Raw genomic sequence first — 9,743 nt, forward strand, 5'->3', positions numbered from 1 at the left:
CTGCGATTTTCGACCCTAGATAGGAGGAATTTTCAACGGTCACAAAGTTGTAATTTCCTATCTTCATTGTTTTCGTTTGACCAGTTGTTCGTTCTTTTGGTTTTGACGCTGACGTTGCCACCATATACTTCGTCTTGCCTTCATTAATGCGCAGCCCAAGATCTCACGCCGCCTGCTCGATCTGGATGAAGGTAGCCTGTACACTTCGGGTGGTTCTTCCCATGATGTCAATATCGTCAGCGTAGGCCAGTAGTTGGGTGGACTTCCTCTCCCTTGTCGTAGACCATTGTTGATGTTGAATGATCTCGAGAGTGATCCTGCTGCTTTTATCCGGCCTCGCACATTGGTCAAGGTCAGCCTAGTCAGTCTGAAGATGGAAGCGGTTTTTGTTCGCTGGGGCCTCGGTGTCCGAGATGCCCCTGAGGCAAGTTTGAATTTGTCTCGAAATCCTTGGATGTAATTGACAGAACACAATGCGTCGGTTGTAATTACACCTCGAATTGAATGAATAACTCAATAATTAATTGTACATAGTATTGTATAATTAAGTGTAAAATAAGCATTTCCGTTGAAGTTATAGAACGGGTTGTTTTCTAATGCTACGCAATCTAATGATACGGATCCATGGGGATAATGGGCGCTATTCGTACGTGTGTTGAGAAGTACTTGTGAGGATTAGATTCCGGAAATTTTGGGGTTTCAACTAAAGGGGCTTTGAAAGTTCTAAGTTTTTACAAACCAGTCTGAGTAAGGAAGTCTCGGTACCCAAGTGAGCATATACGTACAGCAGTTACGTACCAGTTAACATTAACATTTTGTAAATTGGTAGATTGAATTGACAGTGAATTATGGCAAAGGGCACAACATGTACGCCAGCCCAATTGAAGAACTTGCTTGCTATCATTCGGGATATTGATGGTGTTATGGTTCATATCTCCTAATATGCGCACAGTATCCTAATTGGACTGATTGCAACACGTCACGTTTTTCCACACTCGTTTAAGCCTCTCGCTTTTCGATCCGTTCCCACATTTCCCTAGTTACACACTTGATTTATGCGTTTATGCCAAAGTTTGAATTGGGGGTTCATTATTGGCCTGCTTGGTGAATTTATCTGGCATTCAGAGGAGCAAGATAAGGTTCACAACATTGAGAGGCAGCTTGAACGAAAAGGGGACTCGGGTTCCTGTGCTGTACTAGCAAAAATTTGATCTTCCAACTGTTATCAACCTTTTAAGATGCAATTCTCAATCCATCCAAGTTTATATTTCCTTCACTTTTCCAAAGGTTGTTGAGTAACAGAGCTCTTGTGATAGGCAATAATTTTCAGCATTTGTGCTTCTTATTAATGAAAACAATCGGTTGTTAAACTAATCTAATTTGGTCGGAAATTGAGTTTTTTTCAATACATCATTGAGATCCCTAAACTTTTCTTCCAATGCACATTTTAAATATATATAAACATATACCGTATCTATACTTTTACATTCTAAAATACTCAGCTATCTTCCTTTATATCGAGATTCTTGCCTTTTGTTTCTGGCAAAAAACAGAACATCACAACGGCTCCTATCAAGCAGATTCCACCAGAGATCCACATGACACCATAAATGCCTAAGTCGACCATCATAATAGGATAAATTTTCAGCACTGTGAACCCTGTCACACTTAGGATGCACAAACAAAATGTCACTGCTACTGGTCTTACCTAAAAAGAAATTTCTTATTAATGGCCTCACTTTAAACACTTGAGTTCACCTTTTGAGGCATAATTTCCGTTACGACAATGAAGGGTAATGGAGTTAATCCGAATGATCCCATGAGAATTGAGAACGACACGCTGGCCACAGCAATCCAGCTTAAATGAGTCAGGTCTTGGTTAAGGCTGAGGTATGAAAAAATAGACAACGAGAAACATCCTACTGCGACGCCTATGCATGAGCTTATTATTAATATCCTTCTTCCGACACGGTCGACGAAAATGGCTGCTAAGAAAGTTCCCATTAACTGGATAGCTCCAACGATTATAGTACTCGTGTTTGGATCTAGGCTGGAGCCAGACATTTGGAAGATGTTCGACGTATAGTTAACTAGAGCAAATAGTCCGCTTGCTTGATTCATGAACACTAACATCGTACTTATTAATAATCCTCGAACCGCTGCTGGTTTCACTGAAAAATTGCATTTCAATTAAGATAACTTTTTTATCGCGGAGAGAAATATTAAGAAAAGAACTGTCTATCATTTTTGTTTGATTAATCCAAAAAAGAAATTTTTGAAAAGTTGTTCTCTAGACTTAGACAAACCAAGGTTTTAAACCAAGGGTTTTCCGTCGATATAATTCTTATGTATGTATCTCGAGCTTTTGAATTCATATATTCGAAATTGACATGTCCGTAGTCACCTGCTCCGCGGGGAAGAGGTGAAGCAGCGTCTGATGAGTTTGCTTCTGCTCATAGGAACGGAGCCAGAAAAAACTACCTTATTGTCCTTCCTACATAGAATATGTCAGGTACATTTCCCATTCTCGCCGTTGAAAGTTTCCCCGGAGTTGATGACGAGTAGGTGCAGCGATGAAAAAAATTTCTTCACAATAATGACAGGTGTTAATTTGGTTGGTGTAGGAGGATCCAGAACGGAAACTTTCAAAGTGTTCTGTCATGCCTTCCAAGACGATTTTCCGGCACAGCAAGAAGCGCACAAACACTCATGTGGTTCTCACACTCAAAACTGATATCCTTCTTCTGAAACTTGGTTAACAGAGATCTCAGTTCCGTGTGTTTATCAACTTGCTTCCACGTTTCCCCAGTCAGTCAGGTCTTGTTACCTTCTTTTGGAACTTAGCCGATAACCTCTTACATCTAGAGAAGGCGTTCGCCGGAATTGATGCTAGCTATGAACCGGAAACTGGGCCCTTCAGTGATGATAAATTTTATGGTTTACTTATCTGTGGAACTTTGAGTGCAGTATTATTCCATGAAGTCCTCATTATTTCTCAAGGTTCACATATAGAGTTGCTTCGAAGAGGGCGCTTTCTCCAAACAGTCTAACAAGCAGTTACTGGAACTGATGCAAAGTGGAGATAAATGAGCTCGGGGCTGGCAAATTAGATCTTGATTATAGAGAAGGCAGTATGAATTCCTTCTGGATAGCTAAGTGGTTAGAGCACAAGGCTGTCGTACGGAAGAGTGGTGGTTCGAATCTCACTGATGGCAGTGGAATTTGTATCGTGATTTGACGTCGGATACCAGTCGACTCAGCTGTCAATGAGTACCTGAGTCAAATCGGGGTAATAACCTCAAACGAGCGCAATGCTGACCATATTGCCTCTTACAGTATACTGTAGTGTAGTGTGCTCCAACACACTTCAAGGCCGTGATCCAATATGGATTGGTGCGCCAACGATTATTATTAGTATGAATTCCTTACTGCTCGACCAACTGTCAATGCTATGTAGGCTAGCAGTAGCATAGTAGGAGGAAATTAGAGACATAAAGCGGGAAGGTGACATGACGAAATACTACGGTGCTATCACTCTCAATCTAAGGAATGGATTCCAGGATTCTAATATATATTAAATGTGCCCTTCAATATACTTCAAACCAATGTCGTCTTTATAAATGCTCATGCTGTTTGGACAAAACTTTCCATTATCGCTCCCAGTCGTCATGATTGTGCCGAAAATCATCAGGAGTGGTTTCGCAAATATGAAACTTCTCTGCAACATACTGCTAGGTATAGCTCAAAATTAAGCAACTAGTGAATTACCTCAAGAATCTGTCGTCAATAAGGTCTAAACCATGCATCATGGCGTGCGTGTCAGGTCGGTGTTGAATTTGAATTGAAAAAGCATTTCAACTGCCGAAGCGCTCAAACAGGAAGAGTAGGGATAGTGTTCGACATTGGCGCGTGGCTTTGTCTTGGTCTCAAAACCTTTATGGAGATCAACATTGCGGAAACACCGAGGAGCACCGGATATACATCACCGAATATTTTACTGAAACCGATGAAGCACCGATTTGTAAAGCAACAACTTACAGTTCAGAAAGGGGGGGGGGGGGGGGGGGGGGCGGGTGAATCATTGTCAATCATTCACAAAAAATGTTTGAACTTAAGTTTAACTTGCTGATTTCTCGGTTCTATGTGCGATTTGAGTGAGTCATTTATCGGGTTGTATTCTCAGGGATATCATCCGATGGGGGAATAGCAGTGTTTGATGATTTCCTTTCTTCAAAATGAATCTTATTTGCACAAACTTCGACTGGTTGACTTTCACCCTCAACATCTGAGGCCAATTTTCACCTTAGATGCCATTTAAAGAGAAGCCAGCTTCGTGTCTACAAGCTTACTTTGGATTGCGGTATTGTTAGTAAAGGTATCTGTGGTGGTTAACCGGCGAACAGAAAATTTTCCGTGGAGACAAGATACAATAGAAGTCCCAGTACACTCTCCTGGGTTACTTAAATTTATCATTCTATCGAATTTGGTTTGAGTGGCATGTCATAACTGAATTTTTTTCAACAATTTGGGAAATATCGGATTCTCACTATTGCATTAAAGATACAACACGCTAATTTGAGGGCCTTTACTGGCGACTGTTCCAGCACGACAGAAGTAACTATTTCCCGTCGTGGACTCTTTCTAGGGTTGACTTTTTCCGTAATCTTACGTTTAATATCTTGCAAGGAAGTTTTGGACTCAACTTGGTGCGAATCTGGGAAGTTCAAATGGCGTTTGGAAATCGATGAGTTGAAATACTTCATACTCCAAGACGGTTGCGAATCGTTTAGCTTTGTCTTGATTACTTCTATTAATCGTTTTATTTTTTTTTCACAACGAATAGTCACTGGATTAAGAAGCACACATCCCGCCCAGGAATCGGTGAATATAAGAAGTCTGACTTTTAAGAAGTGCTAACTTACGTTAGTTTGTTTTTTCATTGAGTCTGCTTCTGGCTTGTGGTGATCTATGTAGTTGCCATTCTCTTCATTCTCGTTTTTTATTCCGGAAAAACTTTAAAATTTTCGATGAATAGACGTTTTTGAACGCAACTCTGTTCAAAGTATTTGGTGTTGCTGTAGAGACGGCTTTCAATATAATTTCATTGAAATGCTGAAACCATCATCAACGTTAGATTTACCCTTTAATTATTGTATGATAATTTGGCTGTGTTACACCTATATAGCAAGACAGAAAGAACATTAGCAGTGTTGAAATATTTGCATTTTCCGATTTTAGATAAGGCAGTGAAAGCGATCTAGGGCTGCTAATGAATCGAACGACATCCAGTTCGGTGTCACGCTTCGTAGATATACAAATAACTCAACGCTTTCGATGCTGTGCCCACAAATGCAGGTAGTGAGAGTGTGATGACCCGTCAGACTAAGAAGCTTGGTTTTGTTGATGTTTATCTTCAGTTAAACTCCACTTCCCTCTTTTTCCAAACCCATGGCCATTTGACTAAGGTTTATGACCGGATGAGAGAACGAGTAGACGCCATCAGCGTGGTCAAGGTGTTTGTGGAAAGATGTCATCGTCGATTAAACTTCTCTACGTCCTCCGGACAAGGCAGCAGAAAGATCGGTAACAAAAATAAATAATATCAGTGGAAAGATGCAACCCTGGCCGACTCCGCTTTGGCCCTCAACATCCTCCGAGATTTTGTCTCGGTACAGTACGTGACAGTTTGCGCCATCATAAGTCGCCGGTATCCGGGAAAAGGGCACTTTTGATGAGTTACTCAGTATATCTGCCGTCGATCAGCAAGATTGCTCTCCCACTATTGCACGGCAGCTGAATCAAACGGGCGATCGATGTTCAACTTGGGGCGCAGCTCTCTGAATGTGCGATGGTGATTGATTGATGATTACGAGGCCGCCTCTCCACCCTCCCTTATGGTAGGCTCTGTGCTCGAACAATGGCAAAGCAGTGGAAGATGTAGAAATGGACAGAAGTTATCGTAGAGGTCGCCAAGACCGTGAGGCGTGAAGTCAATATCTATCGTTGGCGCTGTTGATGTTTTCGTAACAGTGAAATTTCGAATTTGCAGGTTGCTAGCCCACAAATTTCTAGCCCTTTTCGTCGCTTCTTACAGCAAAGAGGGAAGGCTTGGAATGTATTCTACAGTCCCACCTACAGGGCAACAATCTTAGATAGCTCTAATGTTCCAGCAGGGACTAAAGAAGAAATCGCTCATCTCCCTGCGACTTCCGTTAGCTAAAACAAGTCTTCGAAACAAGATAAGCAAGACCAATGCAGAAATATGTATGTTTAAGCGTGAACAAATGCGTTCTAATGTAGATCTAACATTGGTAAGTATTTCTTTTTCGATTAATTTTTATTTGTTAACCAGTGCTTAAAAAAGGAAACAGATTGAAAAGAGCTTCCCCTTATTGGCTAAACTTATTTTATGGAAATCGTAAATATTGAATTTCGGGAACCAACTCTCTTCTTCATCAGTGCGTACCACCTGTAGGAATATACAACCGGCCGTTGATTTGATAGGCAGTTGGTGCCTCAGACATGGTCTTTCAGTTAATCCAAATAAAACCACAATGGTATTATTCACAAAAAGGAGAAAACTGGATGCACTTTGCGTCCCTGAGATGAGGGGTACTAGCCTTCAACTCTCCGAAGAAGTGAAGATCTGGAAGTCACTTTAGGCAAGAAGATTCTTTGGAAAAAACATGTAGAGGTAAAGATGAAACGAGCTCTCACAGCTTATGGGCTGTGCAGACGGACCTTTGCCTCGACATGGGGACTCAGGCCTCATGTGGCCTCATGGATACATGTTGCCATAATTAGGCCCATGTTCGTATAAGCATCCGTAGTGTGGTGGGTTAAGGTGAGACAAAAAGTTTTTCACCGTAAACTAGCCGCACTGCAAAGAACTGTATGTCTGGGTAACACTGGTGCCATGAGCACGGCATCGAAAGCACTGCAATGAGAGCAGCTCATAGACTAATTCGATTAGATCTATGGGGAAACAACGGATATGAGGGGCACAGAGCATTAGAAGAGCACTGAATCCAGTTCTTACAATGTCTTCCGATTCTCGTGTCCCCATACATCTGTTTGGTAGAAGATATGAAGTTACCCTGAAGCGTAGAGAGAACTGGGAAGTCCCAGAGTAATGCGTGGCGGGATATACGGAAGTCTTCTACACCGATAGCCCAAAACCAGAAGAGGGTTCTGCAGCCGGAGTCTACCTCTCGAATAAAAACGAGAAGTGGGTTTTTCCTTTGGGACAATATGCAACGGTTTTTCAAGCCGAAGTTTATGCGATCCTAAGGGCGGCAAACTGGGTGATTGACGAGCGGTTGAAGGACGAGCTAATCGAAACCTGCAGTGATAGCCAAGCTGTATTGAGGCCGTTGAGTAGTCCTGTGGTCACCTTGAAAATCGTTCAGGATTCAATACCGTGGAGCTACTCTGGGTACCTGATCACTGTGGCGTAGAGGGAAATCAAATCTTGGATGATTTAGCCAAAGAGGGGTTAATCTCCCCTATACCGGGACCGGAAACAGCAAACGGACTGCCAGTAGCATTGGCTAAGTCTGTTTTCAAAAATTGGGAACAAGCTTCCCACAATGACAGGTGGGAGAGCCTAAATGCTGCTCGACACACCAAACTTTTCCTGCCAGAACCGAACATGCGTGCTGCAGAGTTTATCCAGTTGTGAAGCTGGAAGACTTGCAGGAGTGTTGTGGGCATTCTGACAGTCTATAATTCACTAGCTGTCCATCCTGTAATGACGAAGCGGAATCGACGGAGCATTTCCTATGAGAATGCCCCGCGTATTGACGCATCAGGCATCAGATCTTTGGTGCCGATGTACTCCAGTTGCGACAAGTAGCATCACATCCACTAACGGAAATCCTGCGATACGTTAACGAATCCAGAATATTCCGTTAGACGGGGATGGCGAGTACAATGGGCCTGCACGGTGTTTAGAAGCTGTAGCTTCTCCCCCACCACACATACCACTGATGAGTCGACAGTTGGTTCCTAAAATACAGTGTGTGCGACTAATAAAAAAGTAGTCAATGAAGGAAAACTCTCCTTACTCTGTTTCTTTGATTCGTAAGTTATTTCCTAGCTAAATCACAATGAGTTTTATTTTGCATAAATCTTTAAAATGAAAGGATACTTACAGAAATCTCGGTAGGATAAAGATGATGGCTTACTACCCAAATCACCATTTATTCTATTCTTTAAGTTTGCTAAGTTTTCATTAAATTCTTGGCATTCTTCTTTAGTAGCTGCCTTAAAATTTCGATAGAACCTCAATGCGCACTCTGCTTCCTCATGCATTTTCATCTTAATAAGATATTGAGGAGCCTCGGGCAGGCTATATATGCAGATGATATAGATAATTGAAAATCCGATTATAATTCGTGGAAATAGACTATAGCTGAGATGAGATGTGAGGATGAAACCAGATAATATTCCGGCATTGAAATTTACTAAAATTGTTGACCCAAGTGTACCACGAATTCTAGAATAAAAGGTGAATCTTCGTTAATTGAATTAAATTAAATACAAAAATTAATAGTTAAAAGTTTAATTTCATAAATAAGAAATTTTGAAAAAAAAGATTTACTGATTCCTATAATTATACATAAAATAATCCAATAGATAATCCAAGTTCAAGGTTCGAGGATTACATTGGGGTTGACAGAAACACTTTCTTAAGAAATGAACTTACTTATTATCAGCGATATCTGCAACGAACGTGGGAATCACAATAAAAGCACCTCCACCAGTTATACCACTTAAGATTCGCGCTATGTATAAGTGCGGGACTACTGTACCAAACATTAAAATCACCCAAAATCCCTGAAAAGATAAAGTTACCAAGTAGTTCAAAAACTCAGTGTTCCTCAAAACTTCAGATATGCCTAAAAATGGCGACGTCTTACCGTGTGTGGAATTGTAAGTAGATAGAGCGACTTCTTCCGGCCAATCACATTTAGCAGCGTCCCGAATAATATCGTTCCAGTAATACCACCGACACTGACAACAGATCCGATCCATGATGCTTCCTCCACAGTAACAGGCCCGGATACTAGCGGTGAGTTTTCTGACTGGAGGACTAGAAGGGTAGGTGCAAGCCATGCAACTGCATGTCCTTGTGAAAATGCTATAATATTCACTGGAGGGAAACTTCAATATTGTTACTTCAGAGGAACAATGGCGCAATCGCAACGAACCTGCTAATGTAGCTAACATCTGATTTTTATATCTTTCTAAATTCTTAAAACTTATGCTTGTGGAAATCATTTTTAATATATAATAATTTAAACTGCGATTTTAAATAATTTATTATAAGATTTTACAATTAATGTATCAAAAGGAAAAGATGACAGTAAATTTAGTTTGGATTTCTATAATAAGCCCGAAAATCCAAATTTTTCGAGTTCGCCGTTCTACATTGCAATGAAGAATGCATTAGCTTCTATGAACGGATTTTACTTCACATTATTACATGATACCTGCTTAACTATGAGATTAGATTAAATACTTGTCTAATACGTGAGGAAATTTGACAGTCGTCAGCATCTACCCTATGTCAAGCTGTCGTTACTCTGATTATTTTAGATAAGGAACATCATGTTAATTTACACCAGGCGACGTCTACCATGTCACCAAACCTCAGTATATTTTCACTAAACATCTGTTGTAGAAATGGATCTAACATAATATAGACCTTTGAATGATGTGATCACTGTCATATGCATAGC

The 9,743-nt window shown here is 40.9% G+C and overlaps 1 protein-coding gene across 1 annotated transcript; it reads right to left on the reverse strand.

The window, feature by feature from the left end:
* Nucleotides 1–1,429: 1,429 nt before the first annotated feature.
* Nucleotides 1,430–9,282, reverse strand: LOC119654044 (facilitated trehalose transporter Tret1-like). The gene is made up of 6 exons (XM_038059207.1): nt 9,213–9,282; nt 8,922–9,154; nt 8,708–8,838; nt 8,154–8,497; nt 1,759–2,171; nt 1,430–1,708 (listed from the first exon to the last, which is right to left on the reverse strand). The coding sequence occupies exons 1-6, from the start codon at nt 9,280–9,282 to the stop codon at nt 1,499–1,501; spliced, it is 1,401 nt and encodes a 466-aa protein (XP_037915135.1). The 3' UTR covers nt 1,430–1,498.
* Between the last annotated feature and the right edge of the window lie 461 nt (nt 9,283–9,743).

Source organism: Hermetia illucens, chromosome 4 (assembly GCF_905115235.1).
Source record: "Hermetia illucens chromosome 4, iHerIll2.2.curated.20191125, whole genome shotgun sequence".
Lineage (NCBI taxonomy): Eukaryota > Metazoa > Arthropoda > Insecta > Diptera > Stratiomyidae > Hermetia > Hermetia illucens.

What these genes read in the sequence shown, in the direction of transcription:
- LOC119654044 (XM_038059207.1), bottom strand. Translation starts at nt 9,282, where the DNA reads ATGATTTCCACAAGCATAAGTTTTAAGAATTTAGAAAGATATAAAAAT. An exon ending in TTTATCCTACCGAGATTTCT is followed by an intron (nt 2,172 to 8,153) that starts GTAAGTATCCTT and finishes GCAATTTTTCAG; the next exon opens with TGAAACCAGCAGCGGTTCGA. An exon ending in CGGAAATTATGCCTCAAAAG is followed by an intron (nt 1,709 to 1,758) that starts GTGAACTCAAGT and finishes ATTTCTTTTTAG; the next exon opens with GTAAGACCAGTAGCAGTGAC.